Source organism: Poecilia formosa, unplaced genomic scaffold, assembly GCF_000485575.1.
Source record: "Poecilia formosa unplaced genomic scaffold, Poecilia_formosa-5.1.2 Scaffold49, whole genome shotgun sequence".
NCBI lineage: Eukaryota > Metazoa > Chordata > Actinopteri > Cyprinodontiformes > Poeciliidae > Poecilia > Poecilia formosa.
Genome location: NW_006799988.1, coordinates 1,396,572 through 1,422,773, shown reverse-complemented (window position 1 = coordinate 1,422,773; position 26,202 = coordinate 1,396,572). Strand labels below are relative to the sequence as shown.

Genomic DNA, 26,202 nt, shown 5'->3' with positions numbered 1-26,202 from the left:
GGGAAGTGGTCTTTGGGGATAAAACAGGACATTTGGGATGAAAATGACTTTTGCCATGCATTGAGTAGACATAGGGGATGAAACGGGATATTTGGGGAAATGACTGTCAGCCAGCCAACCTGAGTGTTGCAGACATTTGGGAAGAACCACCCAGAAGTACTGGGTGTAGAGACTGGGCTTATAACCTTTACCCATCCTCACCACAACACAATTTTTGGGGATTAAAAGGAGCTGAAAACGGGGTTCATTGATAAAGCGTGCCAGACACCCATTTTTTAAACAGGTTTTATGTCAACACCACCTAGCTATCATAACTTAAAGTTACTTCTTACCTTCTTTCGACACCTTCTCCCTTTTTCCCTTAATGAGAATACGTGAAACAAAGTTGTGTTAATCTACTTATTGTAGTCTAAATAGAGGAGCATGTTGAGCAAAGAAAGACATTAAGGTGCAAAAGTTCACTGCACAATGTGCATGCAGTTCCGTCTTGCTCCGCTCCTATCAGTCACACGTCCCAGAAGATTTGCGCTTGACTCACTCTGCTGTTACAACAAGCAACAAGATGGAGGCGGAAGATGTTGAACAAAAGCTAAAATCGGGAGAAATTACACTGCTAACTCAAATTATGATCTAAAAATTAAAGTAGTAAAAGCTTACCTAAAATAATATGTGGGATTTACTTTGGGCTCAGGTCTTTAATTAATGTTAATTAGTTGGTCGAATCAGGCTCTGGCTAAGTTGGACTGGATGTTGTTAGGCCCGATCTAAGCTCTATTGTATGTTTTAGCCCTTGAGTTGATATTGGAGTATTTGCATGCTTTTACGAGTACCAGTGCTGGTACGCTGGTATTGACCCAATTCATTAACCCAGATTTTTTCAGAAGCCAACTAAATCATAAATAGAGCCCACCTGTTTGATAAAGAACATTAAAGAATTGCCCTTAGCTAGCAGGAGCTAGAAATAGCATCATGTTACTGTCTTATTGTCTCTAAATGTTGCTTATGTGTGCAAAGGTTTGTTTTTTTTTTGCAGCCCCTCACTGCATCCACTGGACACAGTGTGGGACAAGATTATTTGTATTTGTACAATAACTAAATAAAGCATTCTGATTCTGATGAAGACCAAGAAACAAACCAGACATACAGGTCAGGGAGAAAGTTTAGCATTTACTATTATACAAAGTAACAATATATGAAATATATGAAAGCTTGTGGTTGTAAGAGTAAAAAGGGTTAAAAACCTGTAACACATTCATATCTCGGCAAAACACAAACATGTGCATCTGTATTGCTGTCTTTTTTATTTTCTACATTTAATCACTGATTTATTCAAAATAGACAAACTTTTGGCTGATTTTTAAACTCTGGATTCAAGCGTTAAGTCACACAGAAAACAAAGTCCTCCGTCTTTTCAGCGTCCTCATTATTCTGTGCTTACATTCCACGAACCGTCCCCATAAGCATGGAAAGGCAAGGACACACACACACTTTCTTTCTTTCTTTCTTTCTCTCTCTTTTTGTCTCTTTAATTGTATAGTTTAGATATGTTTTTCTGCTGTGCAGCAACGAGGTTTATACAATCGTCCTCATCCCTGTTTCTACTTAAGATTTGGATCCACTCGGCATTTTCCAACCCAGTTAAAGTTCCTGCCAGTTCCTGAGCCCCAGTATTGCAGTGGTGCGGTTGGGGAACAAGAAACCTGGAGGTCCAGGGAGAGTGGGGAAGACCAGATGGAAAAGAGACACGATCGGCACAAGTGATTCAGCTGAAATACCCAGGTGAGAGCTGGATTATGAGTAAGCGTTTTAAAAAAAAGGAAATTTACTGAGTGAAAATTAAAGCACAGAAAGCCTTTTAAAATTACTTTATTCATGTAAGAGAAAAAGGGAAAAGAGGAAGTACACACAGTCTTGTTAAAACCAAATAGTTGTCATTATAATCATAATCACTACTATTATTGTCACCGTTGAACTACTTTTACCCCCTGACTAGGAATGTAGCACCGTAATTTAAAAAAAAAACTGTTCAAGTACAATGACAAAAAAAGGAGTCATTTTTTTCTTAAATCTTCAATTTATTTTCATTTGAGATAGAGTCAATGTATATTTAAAAAAAAGAACAATCAAGTTTCAAGCATACATAGCCCCGTTCCCCCGTTCACTGTCCCCACATGTATAAAATTAAGGCCACTTTCCAAAGTGTATGTCTCTGTCCAGCAGGACGTTTTAATGTCAATTTACAAAAAAGAAAAAAAAACATTCAACAATAATAGTAACAGTCATAATGCTAATGACAACATCATTCTCGACAAAATTAATCACTGAACATAAAGGTAACGAATCAGCGGTTGTGAATGACTGAACTCGTGAGTGTGTGTCATGTTTTATGAGGACGTAACCAGATGGCTTGTTTCCCTTTTATGGTCCAAACTGGCTCCAACATGTTGTTTGAGTGGAAGACCAAGAAATACAGCAACTATTTGAATGTGGCTTTCAAGTGTGTGTGTGTGCGTGTGTGTGTGTTTTAGTGAGTGTGTTCAAGCTTAACAAGAGGAGAGAAGGAACTGGTTGGAGGTGGGTGCTCATGCAAAGAAAACATGCTTCACTCTGCGTTGTGGAAATGAAGCTTCAGACTGGGAATTCACGAGAACACAAACCATACCATTGGCAAAAACTACAAGTAAGACATTGAAAACGGCTAAAACAAACAGCAACAAGCTGGCGTCAGTTACCACAGGAGGACTGGAAGGAGAGAAAAGGAGAGGAAAACACAGTGGTTAAGAGATAAGAGATGGATGAAGTAGGCAGTGGTAGGATTATTTGAAAATAAAAGTCTCGCACTATTCCTTCGGCTCTTTCTCTCTCGATTGGCTATCTGTCAAACTTTTGCTCCCATTTTGTCCTATTCCCCTCCTTCCTAGCTCCTTCTGCTCTTCCCCCACCTACACCTTGTCTAGTAGAGATCTTTGGAAGTACAGGATTCGGCGTGGAGTGCCATACATACGGAAAAACACCAAGGCTGCCAATGTGGCAATCACACAGACCAGCAGGAACAGTGGCAACACCACAGCCACTGCTCCGTTCCCCTGGTTCGTCTCGATAATGGTCACATCCACCTCTTCCTCTGTCTCCGTTTTATTCTCCGTTTCCCTGTCTTTAGCTCTAGTTCTGTCCTTATCCTCCCGTCCCTTTTCCTTTTCCTTTTCCCTTTCTCTTTCCTTCTCTTTGTCTTTATCATGGCCGCCGCCGCCTCTCCCGCCGTCTGTCTTGGAATCCTCGTTGGGGCAGCCCATCCAGTCACGGAGCGCCGATTTGGGGTATCCAGGTTCCACACGCATCCTCTGATTGTCATATTTCCAGTACTTGTTGGCTTTGTAGAAGTAGGTATACGCTGGTGGACGGAAGACTGAAATGTTAAAAACAACCTCTGACAAGTACTAACAAGCATGAACTGATATTATATGTTGGCCTTACCTTGATCTTTACTCATAAAGGCTGCCTTGACGTTCTCTGGAACGCCCTGCCACATGTCGATAGATTTGGGGTAACCGTCTTCAACTCTTCTTGAGTCTTCATTGAAACGGTAATACCTGAGGAATGGGAAGGAAAGGAAATACATTTGCTGTAAGTTACTACTCACACACACATCTTCAAAACTGAAATGTTTTACACCAAAACTTGAAACCTGACTTCAAACATACGTTGGATAGGATATAAAATTTGCTTAGGAAGAGCCAGACCCTGAATTAGATGATTAGTGGGATTAGTCGTGCCAGAACATTCTTCCCTTACTTAGTGTTTTTTTTTTTTTTGATTGAACATCCTTCCCATGATTCAGATGGTCTTTCTAACTATAGGCTATCATCTAAATTACTTTTTCTGTTTAACTGTAAAAGATTGCCCTCGGTCTAGGCCAAACTTGTCTTGTTAATGACAGTGTTTGGGTAAAGTTTGAATTTGCTCACATAACACAAATCTATCCTTTGAATGAGTTTTCATGATCTTCTTGTAACTGTTCAATAAGCACGATTAGTTGTTTTAGTTCTTTTAGACACAACTACAGACTTCAACCCAATCGATCTCCTTCTCTCATTTAGACTTTAATGTACTTTTGGTCTAAAGGGGAGAGCGTTATTAGTTTTGTTTTCTGTTTCCAAAAGAAAAGAATAAGAAAAATGTCTTTGAAGTGGCACCCTCTAAAATATGAAATATACACAACTTTATTCAAACTTATGAATCTATCCAGTCTTAAATTTCACCTGGTAAACTTCACATTTGTTTTCATTCAGTTAAATGAAAACAAATGAAACCTCAGGTCTTCATGAGGTCATTACTCCTTGTTTTAGCTTGTTTTGGGTCAATATTACTGCATTTGTTTTTTTTATTTTTTGCTGTGTTTATTATATTGGTTGGTGGTTTTAAACAATCTTGTAAAATATTTTGTTCAACATTTTTTTTTGACACACTACACATAAGTTAAATTAAACAATACAAGACCTGGTTTTAATGATTTGAATAGAGCTTGTAAAATGAATTATTTCATCATTTCAAGTTGGACTTGACGTCCCAGATAAACTATTATATATTCATTTTGACCCAATTCAATCTCTGATTTATATTCCAAACTGGGTTTATAATGAATCCATGCCTGAGTTCCTCTGTGATTAGCTTAATGTGACAGTTTGGATCCCTTGCTGAGTTTAATGGCTCTGTTTCTCACAGTAGACAGATTGAAGGCTAACAGCTACATGTATAGAGGATAAAATAACTTCACCTGAAAATCTCTGGGTTAAATGCTGCACCATTGAATATTACCACTTTCACAAGCGACAACTGAACAATTTGTCACTGTAAGAAATGATGCCGATTAATTGATTTTGACAATGATGCACAATTGACCACCTGTCTCAAAATCCCAAAGTTTACACCCTGCATCCTCAGCTAATTAAAGGCTGCAGCGGTGAGTGATTGAGGGAACAGCAGCAAAGTCAACAGTGGTTGCTTATGGCATTGTACATGGCTAATATAAAGTGTTTCATTCAACGGGTATTGATATTTTCAGCTTGAGTTGTATTAAAATGCTCATATTAGGGACAACGGTAGCCCTCCACTGATGATTGTTCCTTCACTTTTCTACAAACTTTCTGCATAACTTCACAGAACCTTGCATTAAAACTCCCTGTAAGCACAGGAAAAGCCTCCCTGTTGTCATTTTGCAGAACTGTAGAAATGGACAAAAGAAAGGAAATCTTTGCTGCTGCATCTCATGTTGAGGCCTGTGCCACAATGTAGGTGGCTTACTGCACCTATGACTGACTTTTGTAGGGGGTACGGGGTTTATACCAACGACTTTTGATTAAGGGTTTAGTTTATTTTTGTGTTTACACAAGAATCAGTTTTTTTTTTTTAATTCACAGTCATTTACTTTTCTTGTTTAAACCCTGTAAGGTCAACAATCAATCATGTCTTAGGGAAGTGGGAAAAGAGGGGTTTTCCTTTGAACTGCCACCATTTTAACTGGAGCTGTTATTTATTTTAGATGCACACACAACTGGCCACACGCAGATGTTGACTAACTTGTTAGCTCGGAAGAAAAATGTCTGTCCGTTGGGAGTGTAGAAGAGAGCAGCGTCTATCCGATCCTTGGGAAGTCCAGAGCCCATTTCCTTCAGATACTTGGGGTAACCAGAGTCAAGAATAGACTCGCTAAACACCCAATACCTGTCCCCTGCAGAGAGATAGAGACATGTGCACTGTTAGCCGTCTAGTGATTACACAAAAAAAGGGTTTACTCTCTGTATGTTGCCTGACCTTTGAAGAAAACAAATTTCCCCTCTTCATTTTCAAAAGCAGAATTTACGTGAGTGGGTAATCCTCTCCAAAAGTGACCAATGGGCATGGGGTATCCATCCAACACTCGGCTGTTTCGAACTCGCCAGAACCATTTGTCCTGGAATGTTTAACAAAGACTTAGCTTTATAGTAGACCAAGAGTAAATAAAAACAACCAAAATCAGGGAGTTTTTATAGGATCTCACCTTGAACACAAACATTTCTCCTCTAAAGATCCCGATGGTGTCAAAGTGTCCATCGCAGATGTCGGGACCAAAGTGAGGTTTGTCCGGTGAGTAGGTGGGCTGAGGGTTGTGGTCAGGTGGGTACGGTGTCAATGGAGGGGGTGGCAGACCTGATCCAGACCCTAATGGAGTACAAAGACATCTTAATCTATCAGAAAACCAAGTTGTAACTTCAGCTTTTAAGTCACAATGCCGTAAAACTAACATTTCTGCAGTTTGCCTCAAACTCAGGATATTTGTGCATCCTTAAAAGTCTTTTAAAGTCTGAAATTCATGTATCCAAAATGACTTTTTTAAGGTAATTTTGTCTTAAATACTTTAATCACAAGTCTTAAATTTTGTCATCAGATGACTATCTAGGTTTTTTTTTTCCTCAACTGATTTTTCTCAGGCAAAAGTTTGAGTCGCACACCAACATCTTTACTCTGTGACTCGAGGCAGTTGAGGCTACCGCTAGCTAGTTTCTAATACATTTTTTAAATTTTTGTGTGCAGCCGGTTGGCTGAACAACATTTGCTTTTGCCACTGACTCACAAGGCTACGTCCATTCTGTAAAAAACTTTTAAGCTCGGCACTACAGTGGTTAAAGCTGGGGAAAGCCAGATGCAGTATGCGAAGCATAAAGCTGCTCCAAACAAACCCCAGAAGTTTGATTGTTTGTACTGTGTAGCCGTTGCAAGTCTTTTGTTTCTACCTGCTCTAAAACACACAGAAACTCAATTATGTGCCCTTTGAGAGCTCAAGCTAATAGCATGGCCATCTATTTTCAACTCTCACCACAGATTCTTAATTGGATCTAGGTTTGGCCAATCAAATACACAAAGCATGCATTGCATCTATACATCGATAGCTGTACTTTCAGGGTTACAGTCCTTCTGGAGGCCATAGGTCTTTTGCAACTTCTAACTGGACTTCTCCCAGGATTGCCCCATATATAATTCAACTGGCCAACTCTGAGTGGCTTCCTTGCTGTTGTAGAAGAAGAACATTAAAATCTGGGACTGCTGCCACTGTGTTTCAGTGTGGAGGATGTTCAGGGAGTTGTGCAGAATTAGTTTTTTGACACAGAGTTCTGCATGTTATGTGGTCAAAAAAAACATCAAGTCTGACCTCATTTGACCAGAAAGAACACTGTCTACATGTCCCTTCTTATTGCTTATTCCCTTTCTACTCGTCACTCTTCCATTAAGGTCAGATTTGGCACTTTCTCTGGTTGGTGTTTTCACCTGGTCCTTTATTTTGTTTTTTATACTTTTTATATTTTTGATTTTTTTTTATTTTTTTTTACCAACTCTTCAGGGACAGAAGAGTATTTTAATTAAACATTTTAGCAGGGCTTTGGGGAGCTGGCAAGTTGTTTTGCAAAAAAAAAAAAAAAAAAGGTGTGCAGTAGTTTGTGCCTGCAACACACCGTAAAGTTGCTGTATGCCCCTGCGGTCATCATCAGGAAGCTGGAAGTTGTCCGTGTCCATCCACTGGTAAAACGGAGCCATGATGGCCGACGGGTCGTTGGAGTGCTCAAGACCCAGAGCGTGGCCCAGTTCGTGCACCGCCACGAGGAAGACGTCATTCCCTGGAAGACAAAGACTCGTTACAACAAACGCTTCATTTTTGAGGAAGAGTGAAGCATTTATCCTGGTGCGGTGAAGTTTTAGAGGAAACAGAACTGCTCCCTCATTTAGAGATGACTCAAAAGCACGCTACTATTTCACATCGCACCGGTGGATCAAAATAAAATTGGACCAAAGTCATGTGAACACAAGTTTGACTTGAACAGCTGACAGTGGACATTTCTGTGGTTTCTGCACTTCGAAAATAAGCACATTCCTCCGAGCCTCATCTACCTCAAAAGTTCTGACACAAGTCTGGACCTGCACCAGGTTCTGCTTGTGACAGCAAAAAGAAAGAAAGGCCTAGACTCTGAACAAACAAGTTACTCCCAACATTTAAACATTTTCATGTTTCATCAGATTTCAGAGAATCTATACAGAGATTTAAAAAAATTCCTTCTTTTACTTCAGGCATCTCGGAGCCTCACCGTACAGATCCTGGTTTCCAGTCGTCCACGGCTCGGCTGCGTCAAAGTGAGTGTCTCCTCCGATGCCGTTGCCAGGAAAGTAGGCGTGCGCCAGGAAGCCCCCCTCGCCGTCGAAAGGACTGCTGTCGCCGTGGAAACCCTCCGCAAAGTAGATCATTATGTCGGCAAACTCCTCGACTTTGTCCCGTATGTGGCTGTAGGGGATTTCCTGGAAGCGGAGTGGGGTGATGCTCTCCCACACCTTGAAGGCCTTCCTGATGGCCTCGTAGGTCTCGTACTCGCCCACCTTCGGGGTGTAGTTCTGGATGCTGCACAGAGCACGAGTTTGATTGGGATTTTAAGAAAGATTACATCCCATTGGCTAAATTATGTCTATTATTATTTCTTCTACTTAAAAATGGCTTCATCTGGCCCACTCAGGGCTTCGTTGACTTACGAAAAAGTGATGCGGTTCTTCTGCCACTTCAGGTTCTGGATGGCGTAACGCTTCCTCCTCAAGTTGCTCTTCAGCTCAGCTCCGAACTTATCCGGCACCCCACAGCGCGGCCGCTTCATGGCCCTGTGAGAGAGAGAGAGGAAAAAAACAAAAACTAAAACAAAAGCAACGTTCAGCTCAAGGTCAGAAATAGCACCTGTCATGTTTTGTGCGCTGCTTTATTCATCGGTACTGACGTGATCGTATTCTCGTCGATGGCACCGGTTACTGTGAGTCCGTAGAACCTCTGCATTGAAGCGATGGCTGAGGAGACGGATTGAGGGGAGCGAAGGGAGTGGGTCCTCAGATCTCCTGGGGGAAGATAGCCGTACTGCTGCAGCCATGACTGGCAAAATTAAAAAAAAAAAATAAAGAGGAAACTCATTAGATTTCTCATGAAACACACACACGCACACACACACACACACACACAAACACACAAATTCCTGTTTTTATCCAAGATAAAACATAATTAAGAAATAAAAACACATTTCAGCTCATTTTTGTTGATGACCCTGCCAGGTGGATGGTACTGTACGAGACGAGGGAGGCTACAAGGAGTACAAGTTCAGGAAGTTTTTATTTGGCTGCAGCGAAAACACATTCTGCTCTGACAACCAAAAATGAGCTCTTAAATTATTTTTCTCCGTGTTTTCTAGCCTGAAGGAGTTGCACCATTTCCAAGCGCTTGGCCAGTTTCCAGTTAATTATTAAAGCCAAATGCTATTCAACCATCAACATGACTCACCCCAGTGGATATGTGCGCTAATGCCGAGCGAAACCTCTAATAAGGGCAGTTTGGGTTTCGACAAACAGCCACAGGGGCTGGAATTCATACAAATCACCTCAAGAGGTTGATTATTAAAGTTTTAAGTTATTCTGTGCTAGTTTGGCATCTGAGCCAGCTTCACTTCTCCCACAGAGCTTCTCCTACACCCTTTGCCTTTTAAACCAGAACCAAGAAAATAACACCGAGGCCTGTCCAAACAATGGTAAATGACGTTTGTGCTGTACGCAGTAACCCTGTGATCTCGGCTGTGGTTAGGTGGTCTCTTTTATGTCTCAAATATACTGTATTTGAATCCGTGCATGAAGTAGTTTGATTTGAGGCAAACAATTGCACAAGGTCATTTGTTTTGAATGGTGGGGTTTCGGAGCTGTGGGTAAGGTAAGGGCAGTGTGGAGAGAAAAAGAGAATAGCAGAGGCAGAAGAGCAGAGAGCAAGGGAGTGTCCCAGGGTGAGAGTCATGCCCTGGGCAAACCCCAGTCGATGTCTCCAGTTGAGCAGCAGCGTCAGTCAGTAATTTAACTGAGAATTTCTCCTGAGCCGCATCCAAACCTCAGAGTCAAACTCCCCTTCGTTAACGTCTCTGTCCTTTCCTCATCTCACTCCCTCCCCTCAACTCCCTTACCCCACTTTTATGGAAAACCCATTTGCTTAAATAATCGTAAGGAACCACACCCTGACCAGCTAATTTTTTTGCTTTGCAGGATATTGGTTGCTAATAGTAAATTCAAAATGTTTTTATTCGCCTTTTTTCCCCCGTTTTCCGCTGACATTGTGCTGTATTTAATACCCTGTCCACTCAAACATTTTGCAAAACTATGACGTAGCAGATTTATGGATGTCCTCAATTGCTTCAAAACATCTTAAATAGTCTGGACTCTTCATCTCCAATAAAATTCAAAAATAAGATAAAGAAACTAGATAAGATAAAATTAACCATAAGTGTTTTCAAAATTTTTTTAGTCAAGAACTGCTTCAGCCTGCCACTGCTTGAAGGACGATAGCCTTGGACTGCTGTAACGCAGCTTCATTTTAGCCTGGAACTACTTTAACTGAACAATAGCATAGACTTGGACAAGTTTAGCTTTGCACTGTTTTTAACTAGCACTGCTTTAGCCTCTCACTGTTTTATCTTTAAATTGGTGTAGAATAGCATAAATGCAGCATAGAATTGATTCAACCTACCACAGCTATAGCCTAGCATAGCATCGTACTGTTTTAGCTTAGCACTGCTATAGCCTTGAACACTTTTGGCCAACAACTGCTTTAACCTAGCCTAGCACTACTCTCTGTTGTTAGCAATGTTTTATAATATAAAACTAACTTAATGTAGCGCTGCTTCAGCCTAGCACTGCTGCACTCTAAAACCATTTTAGCATCATGTAGCTTTAGCCATGCATTCCTGTAGCCTAGAACCACTTTAGTCAAGCACCACTCGACACTGCCTTAACATGGCATTAATGTAGTCTAATGCTGGTTTATCCAAGGCAAATACTTCTTCAAGCTAGCACTTCTGTGTTAGCCTAACATTGTTAGCCTAACAATGTACTAGCAGTACATTGCTAGTACTGTTCTAGCAATGTCCTGGCTCTTCTGCAATGCTGCAGCATCATCCCAGAAACTCTGTAGACACATTTTAATAGCATCGCCACCATCTGAATGACCTCCAGGTCTATTTATTTTTACTAGCTTTATGTTAAATATGCTCATGCACCTTGGCTGAGATCTGGCAAGAGCAGAACGGCAGGTTTTAGGTCCTCCAAGGTCCAGTTTTGCCTCCCCTGTATACCCTAGCAAGACATGGAGGTCTTAGTGTTTAGACTTCACCCCTGAATGAGTTCTTTCTGGTTCTGACTCACCGCTGTGGACACATAAAGACCCACTGTTTGTTTCTGTTACAGCACGGCTCCGAGAGTGGGAAAGAAAGAGTGGAGCGCAACAAGAAAAAGATGAATTTTACATGAGTCCAGATAACGCAGATAGGAATCACAACGAGCCCTACAGTTTGTCGACAGTGTGCGACGTACGTCTTCTGAAATCAAAGGAAAGCCCATGCTATCCCCATCCCATAATACTGGCCTCAGCTCAGAGAAAAACAGACTCATGAATGACAGAGAACACTTGTTTTAACTTTAAGGCATTCATGAGCTCCTCAGGTTACTTCACAAAGTCTTATTCAGTCACACACTGCTATTTCTGAGAGCACATACAGATTTGGTAACTAAAGCAGAACGGGGAAGAGGAAGTGGTCAGCATTTACAGTGGGATAAGAAGAGACATGTAGGGATTATACAGTCTTTTGATTTTTAGTTCCTGCTCTTTTTAAAGGCCTGACCAAACTTCTTACAACATGCCTGATTGTTGTTATGTACTCTAAATAGAAGTGGGGTATTTGATCTATTGGTTTTTATGTTCTTCGTCATATTAGCTGTAGTAGTTGATCATGTTTTCTGTTATCCACAAGCAACTTTTTATAATGGAATAACTGGGTTTCCAACTATGCAATGCTCCTTTTTTGATGTAATGTCACCCATGATTCGAGATACACTATCATTTTACCTGCGCCGTATTTCCATTGCATAGAAAAGTATGCAACCTTTAGTAAATAGCACTTCTATCATCACTTTTCTTTGCATCTGTTACTGTAGCATAAGTGACGTGATTACCTGTTAGCCAGGTTTCATCAGATTTGTTGGATATGTTGGCAACTATGAGATGCAATATGACCGCATTATTTGTTGACCAGTATATTTCAAGAGTCAGGAATTCCCATTTGCATGCCAATAAAATATTATGCCAGTTGGACGGAGTCTTCAACAGGAACACACCGTATCATCACTGCACTAGATGCACACAGAGAGTAGTCAAAACATTTTACAAGCAAAGCCATCAAACATTAATACCACTTCTACTAAATTTAAGCAAATACTCCTGAAATGTTGTAGAGACTGAAAAGCATAACCTAATCTCATGCTATGGTATGCAGACACTCTGTCTGCGCTGATGAAGACTCAGTCACCTCGGCATGCAGGGTGTTTAATGTTGCTCCAATAATTATTTGACGATTTAGGGTCCTCTTCCTTTAGTATGGTTAAAATAAATTTGATGTTGATGAGAGGGAACTTACTGAACCTCAAGCAGTTTGACTCTCTAAACTTTGCACCCTTCCTCTCAATGGATACACACCACACAAATCAGAGACTCAAAGACGTGACAGGACTTGACGCTTCCCAAAATGTACATTTTATTCCACATGTAGACCCAGGTAAAATAAGTTTTTTATGTTTATATACACGCCAACTCACTCAGTGAAGCGTTTATGTTGCATAGGATGAGAAAGGGAGCAAGAAGGACACTTACTCAGTTGTTCCGTTAGCTAAATGCCAACGGAGAGAAACTCTGGTTACCGATGATGGGAGTCCCTCTGAGGCATGCAGGCTAAACAGAGCACGCACATCTGCTTATTACGCCTCCCTTCCTTTATAGAGAGGGTGGCAGGATTGTGTCAAATGACGTGAAATTATATCTTCCAATTCCCTTGCAACTGTCCATTACAGGATTTGATCGTGTGTGGGCAGGTGTGTTCACCACAAGCCTGCAGAAATGGCAGAAATGTTTCCCTGCTCTATAAAGATTTGCTTGAAGCATAGCTGAGGCGTTTGTGACTTCTTCCCCATCTTTACAAAAGACCTCATTGACACACATGTAGACTCCTGGGATTCCCCATCTGCTATCTGCTGCTGACACGCATATGACGTACAGCAGTCTTTTATGAGCAAAAAAAAAAAAAAAGCAAATGCCAGGCAAATATCAATGGCAAAGCATTGTTAAAGGGCTTTTCTTTTACATTCAGGAGATGAGGTAATTTGTTTAAGTGGTTCCTCATATCCTGGGACCCTTCCTGGTTTTCCTCCAGGAAATTGCCATTTAGCTAACAGGTTAGGATTTAAACAATGGCTTGGTCTGAAAACCATCCAGACTTCCTTCCTTTTCTCCTTCTATCCTCTTTTCCAACAGAGAGTTAGCATAAATTTGCTCCTCCAAATTGTCTGAACTGCATTTACAAGCAAAAGGAGTTGGTTTTATTCACACATGCGTAACTGATGTACATCCTGTCTAATGCAGTAAGACAACTGCTTCATTTTTCTTCTTTTTTTCCCCCTGCACATTGCCTCACTCCCTCAATGCATTACAATGCCTTCCTTTCTCATGGCCTGCAACAAGCCCCTTTACTGTCCTCATCATGTCGTTTCATGACTGTTATCCTTTATAGTTGATGATCTCAGCTTGCAGACGTTTTCGTGTGTTTGTGTAGACACGGATGTGCGTGCGTCCTGAAAGTTGCTGGGTGCTGCTGACACAGCACAGTGGTTTTGGATTGAAGTTGACCCACTTCCTTCCTTCACCGCCGACCACAGGAAGTGGCATTTTTTGCCACACTATCTCCAGGTGTTTATGTCACTGACCAACATACACCTACTGGCCTGATTGAGATAACTGCAGAGGAATAGTAAAATGCCCACAATGGAGAAAACAAGAAGTCCACGGAAACTTGAGTCTTTCTTCATTAGACTTAACCGAGTTTTTTTTTTTCCTTTAATGGTTAATTTTGTTCCTGCTGCTTTTAAGGTATATTTGTGTCAGACATGTTCAACACGCTCATGATGGTAACAATAATCCTAAAGGTTTGTTTGCAAAATATTAACAATTTTATGTCCTTAGAGCTTCAAAATAGATCGCTCGTTCACTGTTAACAGTTTCATTCAGGAAATCTTTGTCATGCAGCATTTCCTGCTGAAATTCAGTTGGACATTCAAAAATAACACAAAAATGAGCACATTTATGAAAGATTTAGCAACAAGTTAAATGACCTTTGGAAAGCGTATTAGTAAAGTAAGGAGCACAATACATCAAAAGCTTCCCTGTAACATAATGTTGCCATCACCAAATGTAACGAAGGCGATGATATAATCACTTTGATGTGTCTTTACAAATCCTGTCACCAGACTAAAGTAACTAAAGTTGAATTGCAACATGAGACCAACTGTGCCTTTGCAAAGCACATTAATTTCAGAACGCCTGAGTTTATCCCTCCAGTCAGTAACGTCTATCACGGCTCGCTGCTGTTCCAGCTGTAGATCTTTTTGGGGTAGATTTCTATGTGCTTTGCACTTCAAGAGACTGAAGGTGTTGCTCATGACTGTTTGCAAAATAGTTCTAGTTCATTTGGACTGTGCAACTGTCTGTGCACGTCCGTTCTTAAGTCTTGCCACCGATTCTAAATTGGGTTTGGGTCTGAACTTTGACTGGGCCATTCAAACAAGAATTTGCTTTGGCCCAAAGCACCATGTTTAGAGTTGTAAACCTCCACCCCAATCTAAGGCTTAAGGATTAGCATGATGCTTCACTGTTCTTGGATGACAAAAACGTCCATTTCTGTTTCAGCTCACCAGAGCACCTTTCCCTACATGACTTTTGGAAAACGGAAAATGGATTTTTGTAGTTTTCTTTCAGTAAATGCCACTCCATCAAGGCCAGATCCAACCTTCTCCACCTACTTGGTGTCTTCTTTGGTCTGCATGATTCTGCTTGTTCTCTAATCTCATCCAACAAACCTCTGATGCCTTCAAAGAACAGCTGGATTTATTAATTAACAAACAAGTGGAGTCTGCTGACCGCTGACATTAACTGGTTGCTCTGGATTTTATTTTGAGACGTCAAAGTAGAAAGCCATTCAATGTAAGATACCATTTTGTGCAATTTCCTAATGTAGTTATGTGTATGTAAGACTAAAAACCATCCAGAAACGTGAAAAAAAAAAAAAAGGGTTTGAGGAACTAAAACATTTGGAAAACACTGGTTGCCGTCTTAGTTTACATTTTGCAGCTCAGTCTTTCAAGCCTCCAGCCTAATGTAGGTCAATACAGAAACTGAACTCTGTTTTTTTCCACTGGCACGGCTGCAGCTCCAATTCCTCGCAGGCCACAGGCAGGATGCAGATATTACAGAGACGATTGGCGCCGTTAAGATTTTTGGAGAAATCTTCATAACTCGTTGATCGCATTCGTGGTGAAAACAGTGGCCTTTCCCGCGCGCGCTTGGCGTTTGCTGATGGTTCTGAAGGAAACAGGTGTGCAAGTATCACAACCGAGTCACTTCCTTGAATTAACACTGAACTTCCCCCGTGGCTCCATGGGAATTCTGCAGATAAACACGTCACGGAAGAATCTAAACAAATAGGATTGGGTCGTGGCAGAGACATTTAAACTAAATTGTGGCTTTCTGGAGGAAATTTAGATCCTTCACAGATGGATTTGCTGAGATCCGTCAAACCCCCCAGATTGTGAAAACCCAGCTCACCCCAGTTCAGACCTAATTTATGACATATGTCAACAATTAGCCTACATTTCATATCCCTCGAGCAGAACTGCCCCCACATCTCACAACCCCTCCTTCAATAAAAAAAAGAAAGAAATGCCTCCGTCTCTGACCCAAACCACAATACAATTTCATGCATTACTTGCACATTTCTTCCGTCTTTTGCTCCTTGCGTTTTTGCCCTCTCAGCATTTTTTTTTTTTTTTGTGTGTGTGTTTTTATGAGGCTATCATCATTATGGGCTGTTTCCCCTAACCCAGGGTCAAAGCTTTTCCCATTTCGCCACAGAAATAATTACCCATTAGAATATGTACTGAAACACAAAGCTATCAAACGGATTGCTTTGATTCCCGGCCTGAGAGGGTGTTTACGCAAACGGATTCACAAACAAATCCTGATTGTTGTAGAAGAGAATGAAGGTCGCCCCTGACAGGAACTCACACGACAGAAAATGGATCCAGCACAGTAGAGTGCCGAGAAGTAAAGAGTTTTTTGAAAGAAGGACGTAAAAATTTAATGTAGAGGACAAAACTCTAGTGCGATGAGACCAAAACTCAGGTTATTTATGGTGAAGCACATAGTAAAACATGGCAGTGGCAGAATGATGCTGTGGGGAGGCTTTTCTTTGGCATGGGAAGGGAAGTTGACCTAAACAAAGGGCAATCTTGGAAGAAAAGCTGATAGAGGCTGCAGAAAACTTTAGGCTGGGGTGAAGCTTCATCTTCCTGCAGAACAACAAACCTAAATATCTAGCCAGATAAAAAGGGGAGCGTTTGGATCGGCACAATTCCATGTGTTTAAGTGGCAACGTCAAATTTAAGACCCAACTTCAAGGGAGAATTATCAGCAAGACTTTTGAAAAATTGATGCTCGCTTTTCATTTAGCAGTATCAGACGAGAGGGAATTGAATTCACGTCACATTTTTAATTATAACATGAAACCAAACTGGTGTGAATACATTTATGAAGCACTGAACATTTACCTCTTTAGTTGTAGGAAACATAAGACTATACTAAGACTACGATCTACTCGTTTTCTATTGTTATGCACATGCTGTTGCCTATACGCATTTCTTACAATTGCAAAAGTTTCCACTTCTGTTTATACAACCTCCTTATTTTTTATTTTTACCTGGTTCTCATCCTATGTTATTTATTTTTATATTCTGTTATAGTTCCCAGTTGTGACCTAATACGCATCATCGTTTCGTTCTGCAGAGCATCTCCGATTGCTATGTTGAATGACAATAAAGATAATCTGAGTCACCTTCGTATTTTAAGACCTGATCTGTGATCTCCATTCCCTCTGGCATTATTGCTACACACTAATTAGATTTTATCAGTTCGCATATTGTTTGCTCTTTTAATTGAGGCTTGTTTTGTCTTGCCCAACGCGGATGTAAGTAAATGAATCGTGTTTATGAAAAGTGTTTTATGCTTGATTTTTTGTTTTTTCTCACCTCCGGGTTGACCTGCCGCTGCGTCGCTCCATGCGCTCTCAACTCCCAGACCACTGCCAGCAGCAACAGCCGGACCACCGACCTCACCTCTGGTATCATCACTTCACCCACAAAAAAAAGGAAAAAAAAAAAGAAAACGGACACCTAACTTTGGCAGATGTTCCTGTACACGTCTGCACAATCTTCCCCCTGTTTTTCTTTTTCTTTTTTACTTTGTCAAAACATCGTCTGCGGATGGAAAGAAGAAAACAACGCTCCTTGACCGACTTGGCGAGACGAACTGAATAATAAAAAAATTAAAAACGCGCCTCTCCGCAACTTCAAACTCGCGTTATTTCAACTGATAAATCTCCGGTCTGTGCATTCTTGGGGGTTTTTTTCACTGATTTTTTTTCTTTTCTTTTCTTTTTTTTTGCGCACGGTTATCAACTTCGCTGTCGTTCCTGAAGGCAGGAAGTAAAGAGGGGGCTTGCGGGGCTGTCCGAGTTCAGCCTGCGCTTTGCTCCAGATGTTGCGGCAGGCTTTTGTTTCCACACAAATGAAAGCTCTCTGTTTCCTCCTGTCCTCTGCCTGCTGGACTCTCGTCAGCCTATCCTGACCCCCTCTCCTCTTCCCTCTGCAGACGTGGTACTGTGATACTCCCGGGAGGTTTTTCAGCTGGAAAATATTGGGCTGTACACCTCCTCCTCTTCCTCCCGCCTCCTCCCCCTCTGCCTAAATCTGCCCGCCTCCTCTTGGAAAGCTAAACGGATTTAACTTGATGACCTATCAGGCTTGGCACAGTTTTCTCTTACCGTCAGGCAGCAAGTAAATAAATAAATTAAAAAGCCTTAATGACACACAGAGATGTTACTGTCCTCATGAGAGAAGATAGAATCAAAAACTTTACACTTTTAATTTATATATATATATATTTTTTTATCAGTTTTGTACTTTCTATCTGTTTGCAATCTCAATATCTTGAAACAGACGATGGTATTATAAATTTTTATCTTTGCACGTTAATTTCTTAATTATTATCGCTTCCGTTGTTCAGGACTGATGCAAGACGAGCACAAATACACCGTTTACCATTTGTACCATCAAACTACTTTAAGAAGACGTAATTGCGCCCCCTAACGCTCATATAATGCAAGGTCAAGAGCAGGGGGTCAATCTTTGTGCTGCTCACGTCTAGGAATTAGATTTGTGCAGAACAGTAAAACTCTTTGTTATCATTATTATGTAAAATGTGTTTTCTGTAATATTAAAGAGCCAGAGTTGTACTCCTGTTTGTGGAGTGCAGAACAGTGAAAATCCTACTTTTATAATAATCAGGTCCACCAAACATCTGCAAAGTTCCTGGCTTGAGCTGTTAAAATGCTGAACTGCTGTTAACTACATCAAACTACACATAACACATCGATCTGTTTTGTGTTTTAATGTATGTTAACTTCAATCAAAGATCTAAGATAAACAACAATGTTGTTTTGTGTTAATTTACTGACAATATTGTAGTTAATTAGATTAAAACAAATCAAACTCTTGAAGTTTACAGAATGAAAAATGATTTGCTTTAGGATATTGAAGAAAAGCCTGTGGTGTGCAGTGTAGTGGAGAAAACAAAATGGTATTTCTGCAACAACAACAAAAAATAAGATTGATTTTTTTATTAAAATTTATTAAAAAAAAAAAAAAAAAAAACCGGCTCAGCTCTATGTCTGTGTCCAAAATTATAATGGACAATGTGAAGGTGCCAAAGAGCCACATGCAGCTCTGGGGCTGCAGGTTGAGTATTTAATTAGGCCAATATTAATGAGAAGCTTCATTCAATAAAAGCTTTCCTGTTATGCTCATTACCTAAGTTTTTCTCTTTTTATTTAGCTTGATGACCAAACATGTTAATATTTGGTCATACTTTTGGGGAATATATCTTTTCATTTTAATTCAAACAAATGTGCATATAAAGAGCTAATAAGACAAAACATCACTGTGACTCAAGGAAGCAGGGATGGTTTACATATTACAGTGATAGCAACCGTTCATATAACCTCAGTATTTCCGATCCTTCGCGTCTGTGTTTAAGGAAAATATAATACATCAACTCATTACAAAGACTTCTGTAGTGTTAAAAACCACTAATAAAGTAGTGCACTTTTTTTTCTTCCCAAAGTGAATATTTTTAATAAGGGGAGGTTACATAAAGTACAGCTGACAACAAAATGACATATATTTTAATATATATATACTTATAAACATGTAGGTTTAGTAAGTTTAGTAGCTTTAAATGTGTTACAGATCTCACTCGTGGGCCGTACAGCAACAGTAACAATAACATTCCCCAAGCTGAAGGGCTAACATCACAGGACAGACCACGCCCGCACCGGGCTCACAACAACAGCACATGTGCTTTTGTTTCAATAGGACAATACAGTAGAAAAAATAGACTAAAAAGACATGAACTAGTGCTCCCCTCCCCACAAGAAAATTAACAAAAAATAGGAGCAAAACACTTCTTGTTCCAATAGAAATGCATTGTATTGTCTTTGTATTCTCTTACCACTGCTGGATGAGCTCCCCTTCACCAAATTGTATCAACATGAACTTCTTTTGTTTCTTCCTATTTCTATTTTGAACATGTGGAACTAATTTTAACCCATGCAGTAACACCGCTTTATTTCTCTCGGTAGTTAGGTATTTTTAGCGAGAGATAAATCGCTCTGAAATTCAACTGCATGTTGTTTTCATAAGATTTTGTATAACACAGTAGTTACATTGATTGGGTCAGTGATCTTGTTCGGACCTTTTGATTCTGAGACAGATGAGATGAGTAACGTCCTGCTGTTAAGATAAAACATTTACTGGAATCAAATAAGCACATTTCCCTACAGCAGAGCATGAAGAAATGACAAGACAATTATGGAAAATTCAACACAGAAAGGTGGGTACAACCTGATGAATCATGGGTAAGAAACGTCCTTGTGGTAGGCCAAAAAAAGTTTGATAAAATGGTGAGGAGGCAAAACAGAAAAACAACACCAAGCATTACCAAAACAGTTCATTTTGGTTGTACTGAACCTTCTTTGGTGCCATATGGATGAGCCTCAACACATGGCACAGCAGTCACAAAGTGTTTCGAAAACAACATAAAAACGGGCAAACTTGCTCTTTTTGTGTACTTTTCAGTGACTCATCAAGATGCTAGAACAGGGTCTTCTTGCATGTTCATGATTAGTACTATGAATCACATAGTTCAAGGCTTGGAGACAACTGCTGCCAAACCCATTAATAATTGGACTACTGCCTCTTTTGTAGCACAAGACAGCCAAGATGGCTGGCTCACAAACTTCACATATGAACATGTTACACTGATTATCAAACTGTGTCAAATGTGTTGTGGAAGCAATACTTTGTGAAGGGCAACAGAGTTGTGCTTAAGGACAAACAATAAAACAAAATACCAAAAAGCATTTTCTAGCCAAACAGTTAAGTTATGAATCTTTATCTGGCTCTTCCCCAGCTTCCTCCGAGGTTCCAGTATTCTTCTGTGCTGATTTATTTTCACCTTGACCCACAGTCTTCTGGTCGTCAGCTGACGGAGTACTGGTGTTGAGGAAGGCTTGATACTGGTTCCAGAAGCCTCCTGAGCTCCTGGTGGCTGGAATGTTTAAGGACACAGAAGACGAAGGAATCTGGTCAGAGGAGGAGCGACTGCTCCTGGCCGGCGGACGTGATGGTTTGGCTGCACCCCCATGGTGCTTCATGTGTCCCTGGGAAGGAACATGGACAACATGGTTCTCACTCCAGTGAACTGTTTACTCTCTTCCCCCCCCTTTCAAAAACAGAGGCTGACTGACTGAAAGGCGGTAGGGAGGGAATGATGTAGGAGATAAATGAAGAGAGGAGTGGAAGACACAATGGGTAAAGTGAATAAGGCAGGAATGAAATGCACAAGGAATAAAGGAATAGATTAATAATTACAGACACAAGGACCGGAGGTGGTGAAGGAAGTAAAGATAGGAAGGACAAGTACGGAAGGAAGGACACAGTGAATGAAATATAAGGATGGGAAGGAAGACATCCTTATATTGTCTTCCTACAATTAAAATACGAGAATTTTAATGCTTTCAGGAGGAAGTACACAAAGCTGAAGTAGTTTTAAACATTCCTCTTTCTGTGACTGGTATGTGCTTTTTATTTGTGTTTATTAAGGGATCTGTGTAATTATGTGAGAATGCCTGTTGATGGAGCCCTTGTCAAAGAAGAATTTCTGTCACCAATTGACACAGATACAGCTTTTCTATTCTAAAAGAAAGAACACAATGGATTGAGAAAGACAGAAGAAAGAAAGAGAGCTACGAAAGGAAGGCGGAAAAAAGGAGGCAACTTTTAGACAAATGTCTACAGGAAAAAACTCTGGAAATACGAGAATTTTAATGCTTTCAGTGCCTGAAGTTACATAAAACAGATTTCTTACTCTAACTGACTATAGATTTCTTGTGACTGAAAAATCTCCAATATGACTAATAAATAACACCATTGTAGTAGAATCTATTAAAGATTTCAATTACCATAAGACCTGGGGCCTTTTTGTTGATGGTGTACTATACTTTAGTAGCATCTTCCTCAAACTTCACAATAAAAATGTAGCTTATGTTGACATTTTTACTTGAATTTATTTCTATTGCTGACTTATACATATATAGCATTATTTTATGCTGAAAAACAGTTTCACAGCAACTGTGAAACTGCTGCTGTGCCTGCATTTGTGAAACCGGTGTTTGATGAACTCCCAGTAGATGAAGTGGTGGTGCTTGAGAAAATCTCCAACATGGATGTTGGAGTAGAGGGGGAAAACCATGGAGTGCAGGAAAGTGAAGGGGACTTCTCTAGCTTTTGATGCTATTACATCAAATTGTGTGTATAGATACACAATTTACACCAGAATATATATATATATATATATATATGTATATATATTTACCTTTAATCCACTGCGACTGGCGTACTCTTTTCCACACTCGGCACAGCAGTAAGTTTTCTTTTCAGGACGGGACATTGGAGATGGGAGGGTTGGAGCAAGGCTGATGGGCACTGAAGCATCCAGAGCTTCGTTTGAAACCAGTCCACTCATTTTACTGGCATCCGCCTGGTCTTCCCTCCCATATGAACCAAAGTGAAAGCTTTGGCCTGTCTCTCTGACAGATGTGGCCTGCTTGTGCAATCCCTCCCTTACTTCAGCAAATATGGGGTCTGCATTCTCCACCACGGGTGTCATTTTGAGGTCTTTCTCAGGCACAGTTACTTGCTCTTGTTTTGGTGGTGCATTCGTAGGAGATTGGCCTTTGTCTTCCTCCATAGGTTCTGGTGATTGTGGCCTTGTGACGTCTGAGTGTGAGCCCAAAGCTGCCTTTGTGCCAGCATCACAAACGTCTTCAGTTGACATAAGGTTAGAGGTTGAACTGGTGTAATCATAAGGAGCATCAGTAACGGGTGTGCTTTGTAAGTCCTCTGGGTTTGGTTTGGAATCAAGGAAAGCATCAATGTTAGGTGATTCTTTCATCTTTGTGGGGTCCATCATCATCGAAGGGGGTGACTCTGTAGTTTTGTTATCACTAAAGAGAAGTGGTGAGGGGTTAGATGTTGGAATGAACATGTCAATAGGTTCCTGAGGTTGGACTTTGTCGTCTTCATTAGGAGGTGAGGCTGAGTCTGACTTTTGGGAGACCTTTAGTGGTGCACTGACACAAAGGACGGGAGGATCTTCAGAGCTGCGTGGTGGGCTTTGTGTGTTAGAGTCCATAGTAGGGTCAGGGCTAAGGTCAGCCGGGGGGATTTGATTTGGGCTGGAGGGTGGGGAATTACCAATATTTTTCTCAGCTGGTTTTTTGCTAGAAGAGGCGGGCGCTGAACCGAGAGTTTGAGTTTGGAACTGTGAGTTCGGTTCTGGGCTCTTTACGGGGCTGGTGTGAGGAGGTGTTTTGCTTGAAGGGGGGATTTGATCAGTGGACTGGGAAAGACATTGTGACAAGGATCTGGGATTAGATTCAGATGAGATCTTCTGTTCAGAATCCTCTGAGCCATCTGGGGGCAACTGTCCACCAAGGTGCATGCGTATGTGGTGCTGAAGAACAAGAGCATTGGTAAACTTACGCTGGCACAACGGGCAAGAGTTTTGGACATTGGGTGGCCGGGCATGATGAGTAGCAAGATGTGACCGCAGGCTGCCTTTGGTAGAGAAGGAGCGGCCACATATCTTACATGGAAACGGACGTTCTCCCAGGTGTGTGGCCTGGTGCAGCCGCAGTGCTCTAGGACAACTCAACACCCGAAGGCACACCCCACACTGGTTGGTTGTCAAGTTATGGGTTGAACCAGCGGCATTTGGTGATGGTAGCACACCACCCATCATGGTATTTCCTTCATTGCCACTCATTCTAAGAGCAACAACCATCTCACGGGTGAATTGGGAAACTGATGTGGTGATGTTTGATGATGGAGATGCAACTACATTGGTCGTGGAGCTGCCTGCATTTGTGAAGCGGGTGTTTGATGAACTCCCAGTAGATGAAGTGGTGGTGCTTGAGAAAATCTCCAACATGGATGTTGGAGTAGAGGAGGAAAACCATGGAGTGCAGGAAAGTGAAGGGGACTTCTCTAGCTTCTCGACTAGTCTCTGCAACTTAGAGGTTTCAGATGTGGGAGTAGCAGTTGCTATGGATGTGGGCAGAAAAGACTGAATGGTGGTAGTGGGTGAATTGGGATTTTTGGGAAGGGAGGAAATAGGAAAAGAAAGCTGGGAATGACTGGAAGAGGCATGTGGTTGGGATCCTGCAATAGAAGGTAGCTGGGTGCGTAGTAAGCTCAGTGATGGATGGCTGTAGAGGGATGAGTGGGCAGCTTGGGTAGATGAAGAAGTTGAAACAGGTGAGAAAAGGAGCTTTGGTAGGTGAGCTAGTTGGGAATAAGCAGCAGGAGATAGCAGAGGTGCGTAAGGTGGAGTGTTTTCATCAAAGCGCTGCTGTTTGACACCTTTGAATAGCCCAGCTATGGTAGATGATGAAGACAGTGAAGGGTTTGAGAGAAGGGAGGTCGCCAAAGAAGAAGTGGAGGATGAAGAGGTTGGGATAGAGGAAGCACTAGCAGCAGCAGCCCTATTAAGCTGCAGGAGAGAATGTGAAATCAAAGCCAGGTCCACACTAGGCGGAAGGGGCAAAGTGGATGGAGCTGACTCACCCGAGGTCCCCATAGAAATGCCACTACTGTTACCACTGATTGTCAAGTTGTCTCCACATGTTTCATCCTCCGTCCTACTTTTTCGCTTTTTTTGTGCTATATTCATCCCGCTGGTACTCCCAGAACTATCAGTGATTTGTCCAATGTCTGATCCCCCACTGGCTCCTAAGGCTAACCCAAATAAAGATGGTGGCAGGAGTGAAAGTGAAAGCTCTGGATTTTGTTCGCGGTGACGAAGGAAATGCACCTTTAGATTGCCTCGTGTTGTGAAACGACTGAAGCACACGGGACACTGATAGGGCCGTTCTCCTGTGTGTGAGCGGAGATGTATCTGCAGAGCAGAATCACTGCTGAACACTTTTCCACAAAAGCGACATACATGCTGGAGTCGGCCAGCAGCGATGGAACTTGATGCGGAAGAGTCGCTGCCGACAGAGGCGGCTTGCAACTGTGAGTTTGGGTTTATAGACTGAGGTGTGGTAAGGGATGAGCTTAAAAAGGACAAATCACTCTGCCCACCTGCTGATGTAGTATTGGAAGATTTCTCATGTAGATAGCGATTGGGTAGTGCCAAGGATAGAGCTAAAGCATAGGTGGAAGAAGGCACAGAGACACCTGCAGAGGAAGTTGTGAATGAAGAAGAGCATTGGGAGGTTTCCCATGACTGACCAGTCTTTCCGGTTCCTTCAAACTGTGATTTATGAGGTTGCAAGATCTGAGACAATGACGTGCTTGGCTGTGTGGTTTTGTTGGCTGTTTGAGAGGGGTGCAGGGAAGAGAAACATGACAAGAGAGGAGCCAAAGAAGTAGTGGGTTGAGGTGCCGCTGGCTGGGTTATGGAGCTAGATGTATTTTTGGTACCTTCCAGACAGAGTTGAGGCAAAGGGGGGAGGATATGCTGGGATGGTGTATCTATGGCGTAGGAGTCCCCACCCAGGCGTAACACCTGTCTACAGATCTCCTCAGTGATCTGCATCTGGTGGATCTGCCGTTGCTGCAGCACTCGGAGCTCCTCTAGGATCAGAGCGATGCTCAGCTGGGTCCTTACGGGTGTTGCTGACGCAGACGTTAATCCTGGGCTTGGGGTGGGAGTTACAGGACTTGGAGGACCCTCAGGTACCCGACTGGGGCTTCCAGGGTGTGGTGGAGGGCCTAGTGAGGCTGAGGATGATGAGGAGGAAGAGGAGGTGGTAGTTGTGGCTGACAGGCCCAACTTGGGAGAGGCCATGTGTGCACTCTGGGAACAGTGGCCAAGTAGCACTAGAGAATCAGGATTCAGGCAGAGAGTCAAAGGGAAGGTAGATATTTGGTGTTAGAAAGATGTGTATGGAAAGTAATAGGAAGGAGTGTTTGGTGAATCTTTGAATGGCTGTCCTGGCAACGAGGGTGTTAATGGAGCCCGTGTGGGTAGCGGGGGATCTGAGTGTCTTTAAAAGATGCACAAAGAGCAAGGGGCAGATGGGAGTTTTGAGAAGATGGGGAGCATAAGAGAGAATCCGTGATGATTGTAAAGGAAATTTACTTCACTGGCAGGTTGTGATCTGGAGAGGGTTAGAAAAAAAAAATCTAAATTTAGGAAAGGGAAGCAAGTTTTAAGCAAAATATACATTTCTAATAAATCAATAAGGTTAACCTTCAGACTTTATTTCCACCAGCTTAAAATCTACCTTAATTTGTGTTTTGATTCTTTCATTTTCCCGATCAGTTTTTTTTTCTTTTATCAAAGGCTGCCTCTTTACCCCCATATACACTCACAAAAGCAAACATTATGCA

The 26,202-nt window shown here is 41.6% G+C and overlaps 2 protein-coding genes across 2 annotated transcripts; both read right to left on the bottom strand.

The window, feature by feature from the left end:
* Window positions 1-1,850: 1,850 nt before the first annotated feature.
* Window positions 1,851-17,867, bottom strand: mmp14b (matrix metallopeptidase 14b (membrane-inserted)). Its single transcript, XM_007552574.2, has 10 exons — window positions 17,215-17,867; window positions 8,787-8,935; window positions 8,551-8,673; window positions 8,115-8,422; window positions 7,488-7,649; window positions 6,038-6,198; window positions 5,812-5,950; window positions 5,578-5,728; window positions 3,475-3,590; window positions 1,851-3,391 (listed from the first exon to the last, which is right to left on the bottom strand). Exons 1-10 carry the CDS (start codon window positions 17,311-17,313, stop codon window positions 2,943-2,945), a joined length of 1,857 nt encoding a protein of 618 aa, XP_007552636.1. The 5' UTR covers window positions 17,314-17,867; the 3' UTR covers window positions 1,851-2,942.
* Window positions 17,868-18,891: 1,024 nt separating this feature from the next.
* On the bottom strand, window positions 18,892-25,809 carry sall2 (spalt-like transcription factor 2). The gene is made up of 2 exons (XM_007552572.2): window positions 22,178-25,809; window positions 18,892-20,963 (listed from the first exon to the last, which is right to left on the bottom strand). Exons 1-2 carry the CDS (start codon window positions 25,655-25,657, stop codon window positions 20,685-20,687), a joined length of 3,759 nt encoding a protein of 1,252 aa, XP_007552634.1. The 5' UTR covers window positions 25,658-25,809; the 3' UTR covers window positions 18,892-20,684.
* Window positions 25,810-26,202: the final 393 nt, after the last annotated feature.